General features: G+C 40.8%; 1 protein-coding gene across 5 annotated transcripts in view; it reads right to left on the bottom strand.

The window, feature by feature from the left end:
- The window catches only part of SOX5 (SRY-box transcription factor 5), a 547,425-nt gene that overhangs the window by 159,613 nt on the left and 366,685 nt on the right, over positions 1-21,127 (bottom strand). For all 5 annotated transcript variants that reach the window (XM_073318355.1, XM_078849539.1, XM_078849535.1 and 2 more), the window contains exons 5-6: positions 18,794-18,966; positions 15,742-15,810 (exon numbers count right to left, since the gene is read on the bottom strand). In XM_073318355.1, coding sequence (XP_073174456.1) covers positions 15,742-15,810; positions 18,794-18,966 — 242 coding nt within the window. The remainder of the gene's footprint in view (positions 1-15,741; positions 15,811-18,793; positions 18,967-21,127) is intronic.

Here is a 21,127-nt window from a genome sequence, read left to right on the forward strand (position 1 = left end):
GCATTTTATTTTATGTCAGTAGAGTAGCTATAGCATGAATCTCTCTGACATTCTGATTCTACTGAACAGATATAAATCAGAGCTACCAAAACAAAAAAGATAAAGGTAAGCAGGTTTAAATAAGGTCGTGCACCTTGACAGGAGGTCTCATCTAAAAAGAAAACTTATGACACAGGAAACTGGACTCTTGAAAAATGATCCAAGAAACATGTATTCAATGCCAATTCATCAAAGACCTTTGATCAGAGGAGAATGAAACGAATAGGTTGCACTTCTCAATTGTACACATGAGGGCCTATTTGGCATCCGTACCTTTGCATTCTACTCTGAAGTCAAAGAACACATGGACCGATCAAATAATCGATAAGTTACCCCAGAGAGCCAAAGAACCTTCCTGTTAGTAACACTAAGTTCTATTGCAAAATGCAGAGCCATCAAAAATTAGGGAGAGGGGAGGAAGAGAGAATCAGAAATTTTCCCCATCAAAATTTGAAATGTTAATAAAAAAGACAAATTTGACAAAAATTGAATCTATACTATTTAACCATCTCTTTCTTTCGGTCCATGAACAAAGAAACCTGCTTCCATCACTAGTAAACACTATGGCTAGCACAACATCTTGGAGTGCACTAAGGAGTCTATCTATTTGCCAAAATTTCAGCTGAACAGTAATGCTCAGTTTAGCTGGAGAACTCATAAAGAGCTGAAGAATTCACAATTAACCTCAGCTGTAACTTGGTATCAATGACTTTTAGGCCCCAATTTAGGAAAGCATCCATATTCCAAGCATATACTTAAGTCCCACGGAAGGACGTACCTACAATTAAGCATGTAGTTTTTACGTGCTTTTCCAAATTGGGGTCTTATAAATGTATACGTACTATTATCAAGATAATGACTTTATTATTTTAAGGTAAGGCAAATATGTATACTCAGATGCATAAGGTATATGTGTGTTTAATTACTGCAGCCACTTAACCGTATGTTTATTTGTGTCCAAAAGACAAGTTTCACTTAAGGCAACTAGAAACAATCCTTAGTACATAAGTGATTGTTAATTGCACCTAGACCCTGAAACTCAGCACATGCAATGTGGAGGGGAATTGAGTACAACTCACTACTGCATAAAAAGGAAATTGGAGTCTATATGCAGAGTAAAAGATAAAGTAGTATGCCAGGCAACACACGGTTTAAAGATTTAAATGTCTGATGCTATCTGAAGCTGTCAAAAGTTTACAGAAAATTACTACTTGACTTAACGATTTGTGGATTAGAATCCTAGAGATTCTACCTTTATTTCTGACATTGGTCAAAACAGAGAGGTATCATTAACTAGAAGGAAAGGCTTGATCAATAAATTACCTGTGGTTATACCTAATAGGTGAATTTCAGAAGAAATTAGAAAAGGAGTAGTAAACCCATTCAGAGTGAATATTATTCCAGGGAGAGTTGGTACAGACCCTTAAATTTAGGTTGTCTAACACTCTCGATTATAAAGATGCTTGGGTTCATTTTTTGAGGAACTCCAATACCTCCATTGTTTGCAACAGCCCTTTGAAATTCAGCAGAGAGAAAATCCCTAGGCTAGAGAAATGCCTTTTCTTTGTCTTTTTCAGGTTCAACTGAATTATAAAATGTTAAAAGTTATCATTTCCCTTTTCTTGCTTGTTCTCCAAGGGAAAATGCTGGCAACAGCAAATGCTGTTCTGGGAATGCTTGGGAGCTGCCAGAACAGCTGTAGCAGATGTGGGGAAGGGAATCTAGTCTCCCCCTCTGCACACATACATAACCCTACCTCAATGTCCTCTCCTTCCAAGGGGCTCCACATGGGCCAGGAGCTCCCCACATCTTGGTGGGAACGAAGAAAGGGGTGGGACTAGGTTCTCTCTAACCACTTCTTGGACCTACCACACAGTGCCAGCATCCCATTTCCCGCTCTGAGATAAAAGCCTTCTCCTTCTAGCAGTTAACGCAATTAGTCCAATAGCTCAAGTGACAGTACTGTGCTGAGAGTTCAGGTTTGTTACAGCTGTTCACAACATAACTGGATTTTAGATTTGTCCACCCAGCCCCCCAAAAATAATTACAATATTAAAAAGATATTAAAATAACATTATTTAGGTTGCAAAATCAAGCACTTTTAATTTAGGAAATGTCACACTGAGAGTTGCCTGTGTAATCTTAATTTGGCCCCACTGCATGTATGCATTATGATACAGTTTTTAATTACATGACTATACACTATTCTTTCTGGAGAACCCTAGGCCTCATTACCACACAGGATGGACATAAAAGGGGGCCAAATTAAGGTTGCCCAGTCAAGCTATAGTCTAGCATTTCCTAACTTTTAAGTACTTGACATGCAACTTAAAATTATTTTAATGTCATTTATGTATCACTGCTTGATTAAAAATGGAATTTTTTGTTCAAGTTGACTTTGAATTGACATTTTGTAAGAAAGCAATTTTTGAAATGATTGAATTTCCATCTTCAGAGATAACCTCCAATAACAGCGATCAAAATTATTACTACTATTGACATAAGTTTATTGACCTACAAAGCATCCAGGTCCAGACAAAAGCTGTCTTGCCAGAATAGAGTTAAGTACACTTTGTAATAATACTTTGATTACTATGTATTACATATATTGAATTAGATTTTTTTGATAAACTTTGAAAATTACAAGTTAAATTTACCCCAATCAATTCTTATTACATATCATAACAATCTTTATTTTATTTTCTGTTACTTTATTATGTTTATTGTTTAATTTTATTTTTAATTAAATTAAACTTGTAAACACAGGAATATCAGTCTACTTATTTAGTATATACAATACAGATTTCTAACTAATCTGAGGTTATGCCTACACTATGCACCTTTCAGCAACTCAACTGTGCTCCTACAGCTGTGCCGCTAAAAGGTGTGTAGTGTAGACGCTCTTTGTTGGCAGGAGAGCTCTCCCGCCGACAAAGAGCTGTTCACACCGGCGCTTTTCATCTGTAAAACTTTTGTTGTTTGGGGGTGGGGGGCGGCGGTTTCACACTCCTGAATGACAAAAGTTTTACTGATGAAAGTCCAGTGTAGACAAAGCCTTAGAAAAACATCTGGAATGGTAAATTACAATTATTTACCCATTGAGGTGTGCGTGCACATGTGTATCTCACACGGAAGTTGAATTCTCCCTTTGTGGCATGAATCTGTACTAAACAAACAATGTAAAAATAAAATAAACTAGAAGCAGACTAGCAAGATATTTTATTCTATAATTTGTTCTCCAGCTCATCCCTTGATTTCTGGACAGAGATCACAGCTTCCATCCATCTCTTCTGTTTCAAAGTCAGAACTAACACAAACTGTCCTGTCTGGTCGCTATCAGCCAAGCCATTAAACCACTGTACTTGTTGTTGTTGTTATAAATACCATGTTGAAGGAATTCCTATATTTCTTTAAGATACACTGGGCAGTCCAGCAACAATAAGCTGATGCACCACTAGCAAGAGAACACCAGAGATAAAGTAGTGCCCATCAGCCTCCCCGCAGCCTATATCCCTACCACCTTAGTGGTGATCTCATCATGTCTCAAATTACGCGGGATTGGGCACAGTCAATCTTTGAATGAGAGATGTCTAAGGAGATGTTAGAGTGACACAGACTGTGATACTGATGAATTAGTAGGTGCCACCATACTCTTCCCTATGAGTCATTACTGATCCACAGCTCCATCAGAGTGTTTAGGGTAAAGTGCTCTTTTGGATGAGTTGTCAAAATGAAGTCATGACCATTTAACATTGTTGAAAAGCCCATGAGTCACCAGCCCTGCAGAGGGTTAGACGACACAGAGGTTACAATGGTGGTGACTGTCTACCAGTGTTCCCAGTATTTCCCCTCAAGCTCTTGACATGGTATGAACGTGTGTAATTTTGTTGGCAGGGAAGGGGAGAATGGGTTTTTACCACTTTTACTGTGTTGGATTGTAAAACATTTGTTAAGTAGCCCCATTTTAAAAATGGAATAAATATTTAAAATTAGATACCTGGTGGAGTTTGCAAAAAAAAATCTCAGCTTTGGTGGCTTGCTCCCGCTGAAGTCAAGCAGGAACCACCACCCATTGCCATCAGTGAGAAGCCAGACCAAAGCGGAGGGATTTGAAACTCCCATCCACAATCTTTTTCACCATTCTCCCTTGTAAATCATTGTTGTCATGTGCCAATCAATAGCTGCCATGCTGTATCCCAGAAATGGCTTCAATTCATTGACTGACACAGTGGTTTCTAAGTGAACATGAAGGACCAAATTATCTTCTAAATTAATGCATTATCCTCCTTCAAAACCCTCCATAAAATGCTCCCCTTTTGCTGTGAAGCCTACGAAAACCTTGAAAACGGGTAAGCTGTTGGTGTGCTGAGATCACTGCCTATCAGGCTGACAGTATTGTCTCATTGTTCTCCCTTTCTCTGGCTCTATCTATTGTCTCTTGTCTTATTCGCTGTACATTCTCTAGGGCAGGGACGGTCTTTTTGTTCTGTGTTTGTACAAAGTCTAGCACAGTGGGATTCCAGTCCCCAATGTGGACTCCTGGGTGCTACAAGAAATACAAATTGGTAAATAACAACAATAATAATAATGCCGTGCTGTCCCAGCACATTGCATTTAGTCATTCAATACTATTGCATAGGGTGTAAATCACGACACGATTTGGCTCATAGTTTTGCGACACTCTTTGGGATTATTTGGGATGAAAGGTGCTATATAAACTGTAAATATCATCAAGCATTGCTTGGCCTACAAGGGTGAAATTCCTCAATTTGAAGAAATCGCTACAGAGATCCGTGGTTATGAATTTTCAAATTTACGCTGCTTAGAGAGGTAAGACCCAACAACAAATGCTCTCAAATTATGTAGCTAGCTGAGTCATCTTACAACTCGTGACCCTTATAATGATGTTCTCTTTTTCAGAATCTATGCGATGCCACACCGTGATTTGTCTGTTAAATTGAATCTTTGCCTCTAGATAGAAAGATAGATATAAAGTTTATTTTGAATTGTCTTCTAGTGCCTCTGAGTCTGACTGATGCGAGATGTTATTTTGAACATGCCAAAGCATCTGAACAGCTCCAGTCTTTTCTTTTCAGTGTGCATTCCTTGATAAGTGGCAAAGCTTCCCACTCATCAGTCACTCAAAGTGACTGTGGCTGTCAGTTGTGTACAAAGCGCAATCAGTTTGGAAGCAGAGACACCAGTATTTTTCTTCTCAGCTTGAAGCAAACACATTTTGACTGGTAGTCATTCAATTTTAAAGCATCTTCAATTAGGGGCGGAAGAAGATATAAAGAAAACACATCCTAAACACCTCCGCCAGCCAACAGTAAAATTTTTATTATCTCCCGACTTACCTTACTGCAGCCGTCGCCACCGCCTTTTTTGGCTGCATAGCAAAAATGCTCATGACTACACATTCACCATAAGGGTGAGATTGGGATCCTGCAGTGTACTAAAGTTCTCGTTCCTATAAGAGTTCAATGGGCAACACCACTTTCTTTCTCCCTCTTTTGACAGGTTTCAGAGTAATAGCCGTGTTAGTCTGTATTCGCAAAAAGAAAAGGAGTACTTGTGGCACCTTAGAGACTAACCAATTTATTTGAGCATGAGCTTTTGTGAGCTACAGCTCACTTCATCAGATGCATACTGTGGAAACTGCAGCAGACTTTATATACACACAGAGATCATGAAACAATACCTCCTCCCACCCCACTGTCCTGCTGGTAATAGCTTATCTAAAGTGATCATCAAGTTGGGCCATTTCCAGGTTTCCATTTCCAAATCCAGGTTCTCTCACCCTCCCCCACCCCCATACACACACAAAAACTCACTCTCCTGCTGGTAATAGCTCATCCAAAGTGACCACTCTCCCTACAATGTGCATGGTAACCAAGGTGGGCCATGTCCAGCACAAATCCAGGCTTTCTCACCCCCCCCTTTTTTTTCTTTCCTGGGGACACACACACACACACACTCATTCTCCTGCTGGCAATAGCTCATCCAAACTGACCACTCTCCAAGTTTAAATCCAAGTTTAACCAGAACGTCTGGGGGGAAGGGGGGAAGGAAGAAACAAGAGGAAATAGGCTACCTTGCATAATGACTTAGCCACTCCCAGTTTCTATTTAAGCCTAAATTAATAGTATCCAATTTGCAAATGAATTCCAATTCAGCAGTTTCTCGCTGGAGTCTGGATTTGAAGTTTTTTTGTTGTAAGATAGCGACCTTCATGTCTGTGATTGCGTGACCAGAGAGATTGAAGTGTTCTCCGACTGGTTTATGAATGTTATAATTCTTGACATCTGATTTGTGTCCATTTATTCTTTTACGTAGAGACTGTCCAGTTTGACCAATGTACATGGCAGAGGGGCATTGCTGGCACATGATGGCATATATCACATTGGTGGATGTGCAGGTGAACGAGCCTCTGATAGTGTGGCTGATGTTATTAGGCCCTGTGATGGTGTACCCTGAATAGATATGTGGGCACAGTTGGCAACGGGCTTTGTTGCAAGGATAAGTTCCTGGGTTAGTGGTTCTGTTGTGTGGTATGTGGTTGTTGGTGAGTATTTGCTTCAGGTTGTGGGGCTGTCTGTAGGCAAGGACTGGCCTGTCTCCCAAGATTTGTGAGAGTGTTGTGTCATCCTTTAGGATAGGTTGTAGATCCTTAATAATGCATTGGAGGGGTTTTAGTTGGGGGCTGAAGGTGACGGCTAGTGGCCGAGCTATTGCCAGCAGGAGAGTGAGTTTGTGTGTGTGTGTGTGTCCCCGGGAAAGAAAAAAAAAGGGGGGGGGTGAGATAGCCTGGATTTGTGCTGGACAAGGCCCACCTTGATTACCATGCACATTGTAGGGAGAGTGGTCACTTTGGATGAGCTATTACCAGCAGGAGAATGAGTTTGTGTGTGTATGGGGGAGGGGGGGTGAGAAAACCTGGATTTTGTGCTGGAAATGGCCCACCTTGATTATCATGCACATTGTAGGGAGAGTGATCACTTTGGATGAGCTATTACCAGCAGGATAGTGAGTTTGTGTGTGTGGTTTTTGGAGGGGGGTGCGGGGGTGAGAGAACCTGGATTTGTGCAGGAAATGGCCCACCTTGATTATCATGCACATTGTGTAGAGAGTTGTCACTTTGGATGGGCTATTACCAGCAGGAGAGTGAGTTTGTGTGTGGGGGGGGGGTGGGGGGGGGCGGAGGGTGAGAAAACCTGGATTTGTGCTGGAAATGGCCCAACCTGATGATCACTTTAGATAAGCTATTACCAGCAGGACAGTGGGGTGGGAGGAGGTATTGTTTCATGATCTCTGTGTGTATATAAAGTCTGCTGCAGTTTCCACGGTATGCATCCGATGAAGTGAGCTGTAGCTCACGAAAGCTCATGCTCAAATAAATTGGTTAGTCTCTAAGGTGCCACAAGTACTCCTTTTCTTTCTCCCTCTTGTACCTCTGCTACTTGAAGTGCATTCACATACACAGACACAGAGATTGTAACCAAAAACATTAGAAATTTGTCACACTCTCTATAGTCAATGATGAAACCAGTTACAAAAGCCAATGGAACACTGACTAGGAATGGGAGAAGGAAAGGGAGGCCTGGCAGACAATAGCAGCTGGGGAAAGAGGCCTGGCAGCCAAGGGAGATAACTTAGTAATGTGGAAGGCAGGGGTGCTGGAAGCAGGAGTACTGGGGATGGCAGCAGAAGAGGATGTGGCATGATCCAGACAAACTATGAAATTGGAGACAGAATCTGGAAGAGAAGCTTGAAAGACAGGGCACTGAAAACAGAAGACCCGGTTGGCAATCCTGTTGGCAACCTCAGTTGAAAGACCCAGGACTGAGGCCTTGTTTCACAGTTTTGGCAGCTCTGGTGACTGTACTGTGAGTCTCATGGTATTTAGTGTTTTTCTCAAAGCCATAGGTTCTGGAACCATGATTTTTCTTTTTAATTAAGTTTCTAACCCTCATGGCTGTGGGGAAAAGCTGAAAATTGTGATGCCTAAAGGCTCCAACATCAGAAGGCAAATAAAAGGAAGTTAAATTTTTAAAATGCCATGACTTTAAAGCCAATCCCAGGAGTTCTGGGGACCTGCATCATGATTCTTGAATGCTTAGGTTGGGAATATTTGGGGCAGTGGGGCAGCTACACTATGTGTAGACAAAGACAAGCCAGAGTTTGTACTGACTGACCTAATCATGATTTATCCCTAAAACCTCAAATAGTTCAACTGAACCCTGGCTTTCCCTTGAATATGCTTAGAGTCAGCACCAGTACAGCTAGACTGATTGCTGAATTTTGGCTATATCCTGAGTGTAGACAAGCCTGACAGTGAACTACTCTATTGCTTCTAGAAGTGATCTCTGTGGCTTTGACCGATGGAAGGTTGCTCTGTGAATAAACAGAGGATTGCCCATTTGGCATCTTTCACTAGCACTGAATTAACTTTTACAATAATGGAGGAGCTGCAGACCCAGAGATTTTCTATGGTAAATGCATCATTCTCTTCAGCAAAGCACACACTTTACTTGCTGTACATATGATGACATAAGGGAAAGATTAATTTACTCAGAGCCTAGACTCTGATTTCTAGCTTAGATTTTTTTCACTTCTCCCTTTCCGCATCTTGACCCTTTCCTCCTCTCTCTCTCTTTCTCTTTTTATATAATTGAGGTTCCCAAGGGTTTTTCTGCAAGTCCTATTATGATAACTGAGAGGACATCAGCTGCAGAGCCTCTGTGAGAAACAATTGAATAGCTGCTTTGCCAGCAACCTCAGTTGTTTGGGAAAAGGTTGCAAAGTCATGGGAAAGGCTGCAATGCGACTTCTTCATGGGCCGGTCTCAGTGAATCCAGTAGGCCCATGTTTACAAGATGCAGAAAAACAGCTGCTCGTGACACATGATGAATCTGGACACAACATCCCCAGTCTATGAGCCCATTGGGTTTGACTTCAATTTCAGCTTGCAGAGAGACCTGGACTCTTGAAGGCATATCCGCAATGGAGAAAAACAAAACAAAAACAAATTGGCTCAATGGACTGAACCAGCTCTGAAAGCATTTTGCAGAATAGGGAGGAAGAAGGGTGAGAACAAACCTCCCACTATTATCAATGACAATCTTTCCATTGTCTTCAATGGGAGCTGGGTCAGGCCCTTAGTTTGATGTCTTGGTTGATGAGGGCAACGTTCTGTCCCTACCTCTTCCTAATATGTGTGGGGGTCCCCTAAATACAGAGGAATTAGCACCATTCCACTTTGCAGGGGGTGGCAAGCTGCAAAGAGTCATGGGTCTGTGGAGCACTGCTCTGCGGCCACTCTCTCCTCACTGTGCAAAGCAGAGATGCAACCACATTAAAAAAAAAAAAGTTGAGAGTGGACTAAGAGTGAAACTTCACCAGTCCTGAGGCTGCCCTGAAGCAGATATCTACAGGACAATAAAGAGCTGAGAGGAGACAACACCATCATCCCCAGCAGTGGCTGCACCTATGGCACAAAGCCTTTTGCTCACAGGATTTATCCTTTGTGGTACATGGCTGATATTTGCCTTCCAACCGAGCACAGAATCTGAGGAAGGATGAGCTGTGCCGGCAGTAAAATTTAGACTGCAAGTTTGTTGGGGCAGGGGACATTTCTTTATGTTGCCACGTAAATTTACAGTGCTATATACAAGCAACAACTGCCTCCAAACTGCCTCTATTTCATTTGAAACATTATAGCAAACTAATGAAAATCTCATTGTTTTACTTTAAAGAAATACAAAGAGAATTGTTACATACAAACAATATGAAATATTAGGGCTAAAAATCATTCTGTAAATTCTGGATAACAGATGCTTGCTCACCTGAGCAGTTAAACAAAAAACCCAAATGCCAACAAACAAAAATTACTCACCCAAATTAACATCTGTGTGGCAAATCACGATACACAAAGCATTCTGAAATCAGCTTGCTTCTATATACTTATGTAAAGCTAAAATCAGTACATTGTTTTAATGAGGAAAACTCTGTGACATTTCTAACCTGTGTGTTAAACTTTTAAAATCTTTTCAAAATGCTGTGTGGCAGAGAAAGCTAAAACACCCCTAAAATCCCTCCACTCTCCCTTCAAAAAAATTATAGCTAGATTTTTTTTAATAGGGCTGGCCAGAAATCAGATATCCATCCAGCCGGAAATTCCCAGTGTTCAAGATTTTGAAACCTCAAACCTCAGAATTTCCCCATGAATGGGGATATTTTGATTCGGGAACATACCAGTGTTGCTGCCGCCTGTCCCAGGTCTCCCTGTCTGCCAGTGCTGCTCCTGAGGGGAATGTGGGGTGGGGTGGGGAGGTTGGAAATCCCTGGACTAATGACAGGAGGGGAGGAACCGCTGGACCGATGATGGGAGGGCAGCCCAGGAAGCTGGGTGTCTGTGGATCCTCAGGAATCCTGGACAACTCCTCAGGCTGTCTTCTGCGGGGGAGAGGGAGGAGTATGAGAAACCTCAGCTCCCAAGCTCACTGCTAGGCAAGCTACCAAGGACCAGGATCCCAGAAACCTTGGGAGCCCTGGCTCCATGACAGCCCGCCAGCTGGTGCCAGTAGGTGTTCTGTGGCTGCACGGAGAAGCTGGCGGGGGTGAGGATGAGGGTTTCTCCCCAGCAGGGCTATGAAGGACAAGGGCAGAATTTAGCCCAATATTTGAAGGTCCAACAAAGCAGTACTTTGAGCTCATGTGCGCTCTCCTCTGCTTGCTCTTACGGAAGCAGTCAGCTAAGGAACTGTTCTGAAAAACAAGCTGGCATTATCAGGGCTGCTCAAGCAAAATGAAAGCATTACAAAAAAAAAAATAGTAGCAGCTCCATTGGAAGAGCAGGTCCAGGGAGAGCAGGGCAGGATGAACTGAATACTTTGGCAAATGGAAATCAGTAAGAAAAATACCTTTTCATTTTCACATCTCTAAAATGGCATTAAAACACATGGAGAATAAATATAAAGCCCCTTACAAATTAGTTCTAGAGCACCCTGCAGAGCAGATAAAAATGATGATATCCATTTTTCCAAAGCATAAATTGCAGTCCAGTGGCCTTCCTTGAGGTCATAGACAGAGTCCTGGCCTTAGTCTACACACAAACTTGCACTTGTTTAACATTAAACTTTTATGTAAACCCTGCCAACTCATATATGCAGACAAACCCATAGTCCTGCTCTAATGAACATTCCCTCTTCATGTAACAAGAGGGGATGTGTATTTTCAGTAGGATACCCATGTGACTGATACATTCTTCTGTGTGCAAGTAGTTATCATGTCTTTCTTCCGTGTCACAGAAGTGGATACTTTAACTGAATTGTAGTTACATTCAGCATTTCCCGTCCTCCAAAGAGGCGATATACCTTGTAATCTATCCCTGCTTGTGTCTGCAAGTCTTGGTGTTTGTTTGGTAGGGGTAATGGGAGAAGGAAATGTTTCCAACTTAGCGCACTCGGAGAAAGGATTCATAAATCAGCAGGTCAGTCAGGGTTTTTTTTTTTTTTTTTTTTTTAACCTTAAGGTATTATGTTTTCAATACAATATTTCAATAGATTTTTTGTGCGTGTAATAATTTATCCAGAATTACTACAACTCTAACAAGTTTAGAGAAATTTGGCTCAAATAAAATGAATCCTTTGTCATAAATAGTTTGGGTTCATTGCTGCAGCCTAATCAATCAATTGTTCGTAAGTCAAACAGCAGTCCCAACTTCGTAGGAACATTTCCATGTCAATAAATCTAAGGCAGTTTGTTTAAAAACTCTGGAACCTGTGAGATAGAAGCCTGATAGACTAGTTACGGCAGGATCAAAAAGCCTGAACCCACAGCCTCTGTGCACATTTGACTTTCATGTCACAACTTAGTTCCACCAGCCTTAACCTGTTGTAAAAATCACTGACCATTTTGAGTAATCCATGTAGTAGAGTGACCAGGCCACTGTCTCCACTTCCTTATAATGAATAAGCTATTTTTTCCCTCTGGAACTGTTATTTCTCTCTGCCACTAACTGTTAATTTATTCCATGGAAAGAAAATATTTATTTTTATTCGTAGTAGTATTCATATTTTTAAAAAACTTTATACCTGACCCGGCTGTTTCCACGGACTTCCCTGGGAGTTGGATTGGGCCCTGTGTCACTCAGGATTAGAGTGACAGTTCTTTAGACAGGCAGAAGCCAAGGAACCATCTCTAGAGGAATGAAATGTCTCCATCTCTCTTCAAACCTTGATCTCTGTGATGTAGCTGCCTAAAAAAGGGTGCCAGCTTGGATAGTGTTTTATGTGAAGTAGGCACACAGGGTAAATTTGTGCCCTCACTGACTTCAATAGGGTCAGGATTTCATCCGAGGTCCCTAGACAATGGGTTGAGACAGGCCACCAACTCATTTCCTAAGCCAGCAGCACGTATCAGATAAGTAGTGAGTTGAATTTCATGTACTACTGACTTAGGTCAGGGTTCAAGAAATGAAAGGCTCTATATCTCATCATCAATCTGTGTTTTCCAGTACCCTGGTGAAGACATATTTCATTTTTACACTCTACACTTAAAAGAAACAGGGTCACATTTTTATTATTATGATTTGCAATTTACTCATTGTTTATAAAACAACTTCCCTTCTTACTCTTGGCTCATAAATAGAAACTTAGAACTAAAATCTGGTTCCTCTCTCTCTCCCTCTCATCACTTGTCATAGTAGGGTTTCTTGTATTGTTTTTCAGACTTTTGTTAAAGATGCAGCAATAAAGTTTTTTTTTAAATCTCTCCACCAACACAAAGAATTGCATGCACTTTACAAAGAGAAGGCATAAAGGGCCAGTTATTCAGCTAACGTAAATCAGTGTAGCTCCACTGATTGTAGTGAAGTTATGCTGTTGTAAACCAGCTGAGGATCTGGCCCATAATTTTCTGCAATTGAGACTGCGGGATTACAGAAAGATCTGGGCAGAGAAATCCTGATGCTGTTGAACAAACAGCACACTATAGCATCTACTTACCATAGTGATTTGGGATGCTTTATAAATTATTACATATCTAGCTACTCAGAGATTGTGCCATGGTTGTAAACCCATGTAAAACTTCAGATACTTCTTTACAAACAAGACACTAAAAACTCAAGCGAAAGTCTGGGCTCAAGATGATTTTGTATTATTAAAAAAACAGGAGTATGTGCACATGCACATGCACAACACGCAAGAAAAATTTTAAAAAAAGAAATACAGTAAGTAGTGTAAAGAGATAGGTTTTCAATAGTACAACAAAAAGAAAAGGCAGCTGAGCTGGGTCCTGATCCAAACCCCATTGAGGGAACTGTATTACTGAGCATAGTGTCAGGTTGCAGTGGCATCACCCCTATGAGTACTGCCTTCGCTACTCAACTCAAACAGCCTGGGAGATTGAATGGCTTATAAGACCCCAGGCCCTAAGCTCCTCCTCATGCAAACCCTTATTTAAAACTCCTTTTCACTGCCAAGTGGAAATGCCAGTCTTCTGACAGGAAGTATTTAAAAATATATATTCCATTCCCAGTTTAAATTTGCATCAAATTCAGGTTAAAACCAGTCGAAGGGTTTGTCACGGTATAGGAGAGATCATGTCTTGTGAGAACGTGTTAGCTACCACATTCTAACTAACATGTTCTAATATTCTAGAACAGACAAGGCAATGTAGACTTTAACACATGCCAGTGGATTGAGTTGAAGTGTAAACAGGTAGAGTCTAGCAAACACAATCTAACACCACACCTTTAGTCAAGACCAGAAAACCCTCTGATACCCACAGCCACAATAGCATGCCATAAGAGAAGGAATTACAAATTCCACCTCTGCTCTTTTATTACCATATCCAACCACAGCTTTTCCCAGCTGTCCACATTTCTCACCAGACATACTTAAAATGGAAAGATACCCTCCAATACCAGCAAAAAACACCATCCCACCTCCCTCATAAAATTTATAATACAACAACAGTCCCAAACATTTTGGCTTCATGTAAATACAGAATTTAGAGCTATAGGATATTGTGCTGTATTTTATATGGTCAACGAGCATTCAGAAGTAGGAAAGCAACAGACCTCCTCAGAATGCCTCCTCAAAAAAAGCAGTCAGGCGCCCAACTCTCTCTGTCCATATTTCCCCAAAAATAAAGGTGAGAAGGAGAAACAAAGAACTGTTGAAATTAAGAAACAAACTTTACCAAAATGTTCAATCCTCCAAAATAGTGCAGGATTGATTTCAGTTTTAGATCAAGATGGCCAATGACAGTGGTAGTCTGCCCTCTCATATTTGCCTCCCAACCTTTCAAAAGGAAGGTAAACTCAGTTTCTTTCTATTGTACTTCACTACCAGATCGCAATACCTAACTATTCCAGTCTAAATTTTCTTCTCCATTAATTTTCTTCTCTGTTCAACTCCACTGTAGTCACCAAGAGCACAATTTAAACTTTAATTCACAAGAACACCCACCATAGTGTTCAATGATTTTTTCTGGGTTCAGGTTGACATGCAACATCTTAAAATGATCGTGTGATGGAGCATAGCAATGCATTTATTAGGGGCCAAGCTATCCTCTGACTTACACACCATACTACCTTATTGATTTTAGTGGGGCTGGCAATGGCTCATCTAACAACTGCACACAGCCCTGTATCTTACACACATTTTTAACCAGTGCAAATCAGCTCATGCCACATAAAACCAGTTGCTATGCAATGCTGAATATTAAATATTAAAGATGGACCTGAGGCACGAAGATTGGATCTGGATCTAACCTTCCCTCAAAGTTCAAGGCTTTTTGAATCTAGGAGGCTGAATCATCTAATTATAGAAATCAGACCCAGCCACAAATGTCCAGTCCCAAAGTTTCTTCACATGTTGGGGTGTTTGGATCCATCTCTACCAGCATGTACAATCAGTGATTTGGGGCACTAGGTGATGTGCACTGGAACATCAGAGAGCAGGAACAAACTTTTAGCTTTTTAAATATAACATGCTATTGACTCTCAGAGCATAAAATGTATACTACCATAGGAAGGAAGATGAAGAAACAAGATTAAATAATAAGGAATAACAGGTGAAAAGGAAATATAATCACATCCATAACATTGTGGTACAAGAGTTAGCAACCTTTTTCACTGACGGAGCACGCACATAGCCACTTAGACCTCACCTCCTCAGCTGCTCTCCAGAATCCTTTCGCTTGCTCCTGCTTCAAATGAGTCCCTTCTAGAATTATTAAATGATTTAGACTGTTCTCCTGATACCTAAGGGGAACTTGGTGGCAAAAGACGGGGCAAAACTGTTTCAGCAGAAGACTCAAGATAGAATTGGAAGAGATCTGTAACTCCACACCCAACAACTGAAAGAGACACTAAAGACACTTTTGTGGGGCATGCGCCACAGGCTGAGAGCCACTGTTCCAAGGTCTGATCCTGCAAACCCTTATTCATGTGAATGGCACTCTGAAATCAATGGTGCTTCCAATATGAGTCAAGTTAATCACAAGTGTAAGGGCTTGCAAAATCCTGCTCTTAGTGCTTAATGGCAAGTAACATCCTTATCCATTTTCTTAAAATACAATATCAACATCTGTCTGTATAGATTCTTACAAAGACTCTGGCTGTACTGAAGGGAGTTGGAAGAAAGAAGGGAAAAATGAAAATTAGGAATTATAGGTAGGGTGACAATCTCTGACCTGGATCTGTTGCTGAAGAAGGTTAATTTTGTGTTGCTGCTGCAGAAGCTGCTGCTGTTGTCTTGCAATCTGTGGAGAAATTGCAAATGTAAAATTTGTACCATCACTCCTGGAATTGTTACAAAGGAATTTCCCACCTTTCTTAGTTCTTGACACCACTCTATTAAGCTAGTGACATTGTGGGGTGTGGGTGGCAGCAGCCGGATGTGCTACAGAGGCAGGAGGCTCACATTTGTGCATCATGGTAGAGCCAGTTCATGAAAAAGTGAACCTCGGGGACAACACAGTCAGTACTGATGGGAGGGCGGGGGTAGACTGATACATGAGTCCCTTCTCGTTAGCCAATTTATAGAATCATATTGCCACTGGTCTTAAAGAATACTGCTTGCCTGCCCCTCTCTGTTGGTGGAAGAGCACTTGGGAAAAGACATCAAATAGGAGGAAGAGGAAAAAGGAGCAAAGAAGAGAATACACGGTACATCTATAGCACCTACTGTTCAAGGATTTCCAAGAGCTTTACATATACGAAACGCAGTAGGACGGCATTATTATCTACATTTTATTGATAGGGAAACAGAGGCAAAAAGAGATTGGTACTTGATTTTGGGAAATCCACTTAACCTCTAAAAAGCCACAGACTAGAAACAAGGGGCCAGACCCTCAGTTGGTGTAAGTCAGCATAGCTCCACTGTATCTTCAGTGTAAGTGTGCCAATTTACACCAGTTGAAGATCTGACCCCAAGTCGCCTGATTCAAAGTCCTGCGTATTTATCACAAGACCATCCTTCCCTCTCAACTGAGTAGGGTGATTGTGTGACTCTGGACAGATCCCATTTACAATTGATGAGAAGGTACAAAACGTGTTCTGACTCACAGACTATGTCTACACTGCAGCCACAGGTGTGATCTGCAGCATATGCAGGTGTTACCCATGCTAGCTCTGTTCTACCTAGCTTGCTAAAATTAGAAATGAGGACACTGCAGTGCAAGCTTCAACGCCAGCTGCACAAACAAGCATGTACCAAGGGAGGCCAGATGGGCTTGTGCAGCCCACAGTGAACTTGTGCTGCCGCATCCTCACTTCTATATTTATCAGGCTAGCTAGATACCAGCAATTGGAGCTATACAAGCTGCAAATCACACCCTTGGCTGCAGCGTAGAGAAGACCTACAGAGCTGAGGGGAAATAAGCCGTTACATTTAAAACGCATCTTCTTTTTTGAATTCCACAAGAGTTTTATTTCAGGCACCAGAACAGCTCCATTCCTGTGAATTGCTAACAGAGCATTGCAAGCATTGTTGGAGGAGTATTCTTCCCCTGATGTAAGTCTCAACATTTATGGGAATAACATCCACTTATCGAGGGGAGAACTGATGAGCTTCTCCCCACAAATAAAATGTTAATTTCCTTTATTAAACTAGTCGCATACGAAACTCCTATCAGTACCTGACTTGATAGCCTGGGGAAAGAAAAAAGCTCTGTGTGTTTAGGGAGGCTCACTGTTAATGATTAAATAAATACTTTAGTTTATATTTTTTATAAAAATCAGTTTGTATATAATGCATGACCACAAGGATTTCTATCCTGCGGGATTGTTTTATTGCTCTTTTTTTGCATTTTCACTCTATTCTCCTTTTTCTCTTTGAACTATTCAGTGGTATTAAAACAATAGTGACCTCTACAGGTAAGGGTACAGGTCCTGATGTATTTCTCCCCACAAAGATCTTGCTAGTGATGCCTCTCCATCTTTGTCTGTATACCAGCAACAATGTGAAAGGGCTACTCTAATTTAATGGATTATTCATTTCTCCTGCTGTCCCTTAAAGAATTTCTTCTTCTGTGAGGGTTTTATGTTCAAGAGATGGGAATTCCACAGAACAGCTCAGCCACGATATGCAGCAGTAAGGATGAAATTTTAACTATCCAAGCACCAGTAAAAACAAAGACATAGCTCCCACAGCAACCATAATTCCTCTTGTGCATAATGCAGTGTTTTCCATTGTATGTTGTCAACTGGTGTGCTTTATTATATACATGCAATGTGGGGGAGTTACCGTAGTTTTGGCAATAATGAATGAATTTCCAGACTTTTGTGAGTTTCAAACAAGTCATACAGGTGCTTTCTTTAATTTGCTCTATTTTAAAAAAATAAGAAAGAGCTATAATTGATCAGACATTCAAATAAATGCACTGTTTCCCCATGTTTACAGGAAATACATTCAAGAAATAACATATGGAATGTCTAAACCATCAAATAAATTCAAATCTGTTTATTTCAAGATGCAGAATTCTAGAGCCAGACACACACCCAAGACATAGTGTATCTGGATAACAGCACTCAGCACACACTTAGGGCGCAATTTTAAGCCAGGTTTCTGTTTGTCCTCAATTTTTGTCTACACAAAGCTGGGCAGACACATACATGTGCCTTCACTTTTGTGAAAATTTGTGCCTAGAAAAAAGTATTGGGAAAAGGGGTGATTTTGCATGCAAATTCTAACATATGCATCTACTGATAAGTGTGAACACATATTTGTGCCTGCAAAGTGTAGATGCATGTATTTGTGAGGGCTGAAAATCAATCTCTTAAATGGCGAAGAGAAGTATTACAGGGGTTCACATTTTATGTATTTCTCATTCAGTTCTTTTCAAACTTCACAAACTGCACTTTCTGGTGGCATTGCACTATCTAAGGGCCACATTTTGCTCTGTTATGCACAACCAATCTCACTGACTTCAAGTGGCCATTGGCACAGGCACATTGTGTTTTTATTTGCACTCCTAAAACAAAAGAATTTTTGAGTTTTTGTCTCCCAAAACAGTGGGACAATTATTTGAAAAGTAGAAAAACCACCATTTTTTAACCCTACGGAAAATAAAATAATGCTTCAATATATTTTTACCTGACTTTCCACAACCCAAAACAAAAGGAAAACTTAATTCTGGGCTAAGAACAATCTTGAGAAATTTTAGCCCTCAAAGATAAACTATTGGAAAGTTAAACATCAATGAATAGGAGCCTAGAATGAGATTCGTTGTAATAATCACTCACCTGTTCTTGTTGCTGCTTAGCCAGCTCCATTTGCTGGCGTTGTTTCTCGATTTGTGATGCAGCCAGTTTCTTCTGTTCATCATGAGCTGCCAGCAGCTGCTCACGCAAACTGGTCAGTTGATTGATCATACCCATAAGCTGCCTTTCTTTCTCAGCTAGGCTTTCTGGAGTCCCTGGGCATCATAGAGTGACAAAAGGTAAAGGGAAGAGAGAGAAATGAGAGCTGGGTAATTTTTAAATGGCAGTCTCAGTATAAACAGAATTTCAGTACAGTATATGCAAAATCACAACGCATATTGCAGTTGTGGAACAACTAGGGACATACACTTCACAGAAAAATGAGACAGGGAGGATGATTAAGGCACCATTCAATTCCCTGCACTACCACTATTTTGCTGTGTAACTGAGGAAGTCACTTATTTATTCTCTCTGTGCCTCAGTTACCCATCTGTAAAACTGGGGTTAATAATATTTCCTTTCCCTGCTCCCCCCGCTTTTCTTCCAGTAACCTATTCAGTAGAGCGGATAGAAACATGGAAAAAACAGTTCTGTGAAAACTTTCAAAGTTGTTTACATTTCACAGGGTTCACAACAAACTGTTCTGAAAATGTTTCTGTCAAAACTGGATATCCACATTTTTCTGTCTCCAGAAAAGCCGCTCGCCTGTGAGGTAGGTATTATCATCCCCACTGTACAAGTGGGCATTCTGAAGAATAGAAATCTTATGCACATTAGATTTTTTATTCTTTTTTTTCTTTAGGGCAGGGCAGCTGCCAGCATTCTAGCTGCCATGTCACCCAGCTCTGCTCTGCTCAGGGTTAGATGATACAGTGGTTAAAATGCCAATAGCTGCTACCACGATTGCGATCACTGGTGAGAATTTTTTGAAGTCTAGTGTAGAGTAGAAATAGCTAAGAGGTTGTGCCACTTGCCATCATTAACCCAACTTGCTCGCTATGTTATTTTACAAACACCAAATTTGTGTTATGTACAAGTGCACTAGAAATATGTTCTGCTCATGCTTTCCCAGAAATAGGTACCAATTACCACCATCCAATTTTTTCACTGCAGCAGGTTTCCTTTCACCCAGAAAGGAATGAGAGGGGACCTGCGGATGGTGTAGTAAGAGCCCCACAGATCAGAGAGTAATCAAAATATAATTAATCAAAAACTATGTACAATGATGGCACCTTTGCCATGAATTGAAAAGACAATCAATTAAATCATAAAATATACTCGCAGGTAATCTACCAGCACCCACCAACACCACACAACCCTGGCAAAACTCCCCTCCCTTACAGAAATCAGAACCCATGAAGTTCTTTCCCCAAAAGCTTGAGGAAATGGATAAGCCTTCTGTCTAGATGTCTAAAACAGTCTGCTTTTGGGACAACCCTGCCACACAAACCCCTCTCAAATCCGAGAAGTGTTCTGTTGCCAATGTCACCAACGCTCTCCAATTCAACAAAAGAAAAACTGGCGACTACACTAACCGTGCTCATAGCCAACTATCAATCAGACATGAAAAGAGCTACTGGTAATAGCTCATTTAGTCCACCCCCCTGCCAGTGCAGGAATCTTCCTGCAATATATTTACAACTGCTTTCTGGATTGGATTTCACAGATTCATAGATTTTAAGGTCAGAAGGGACCTTGTGATCGTTTAGCCTGACCTCCAGTATAGCACAGGCCACAGAATTTCCCCAGAATAAGTCGCAGAGGAAAAACATCCAATCTTGATTTAAAAAATATTTCAGTGATGGAGAATCCACCATGACCCCCTTGGTAAATTGTTCCAATGGTTAATTACTCTCACTATTAAAAATGTACACATTACTTCCAGTCTGGATTTGTCTAGCTTCAACTTCCAGCCATTGGATCGTGTTATACCTGTCTCTGCTGGATTGAAGAGCCTGTTATTAAAAACTTGTTCCCCATGTAGGTACTAACAAACTGTAATCAGGTCACCCCTTAACCTTCTCTTTATTAAACTAAATAGATTGAGCTCCTTTAATCTGTCACTACAAGGCATGTTTTCTAATCCTTTAATCATTCTCGTGGCTCTTCTTTGAACTCTCTCAACTTTATCAGCATCCTTTTTGAATTGTGGGCACCAGAACTGGACATAGTATTCTCCTCTTAAATGGTGGGCCATCTACTGTTTCCTTTGAAAGATGATTTCACAACTGAATACATGTCACCACTATTAGGGATATTTTTGTGATATTTAGCTTAATTTAAATTCACTTATTTTCATCCAGTGCTCCCAGCAACACTCCTTCATTACACTTTAACCAATTCCAAATCTTTTAAGTACTTGCAGACAGTTACGTG

This window comes from Lepidochelys kempii, chromosome 1 (genome assembly GCF_965140285.1).
Source record: "Lepidochelys kempii isolate rLepKem1 chromosome 1, rLepKem1.hap1, whole genome shotgun sequence".
NCBI classification, from domain to species: domain Eukaryota; kingdom Metazoa; phylum Chordata; order Testudines; family Cheloniidae; genus Lepidochelys; species Lepidochelys kempii.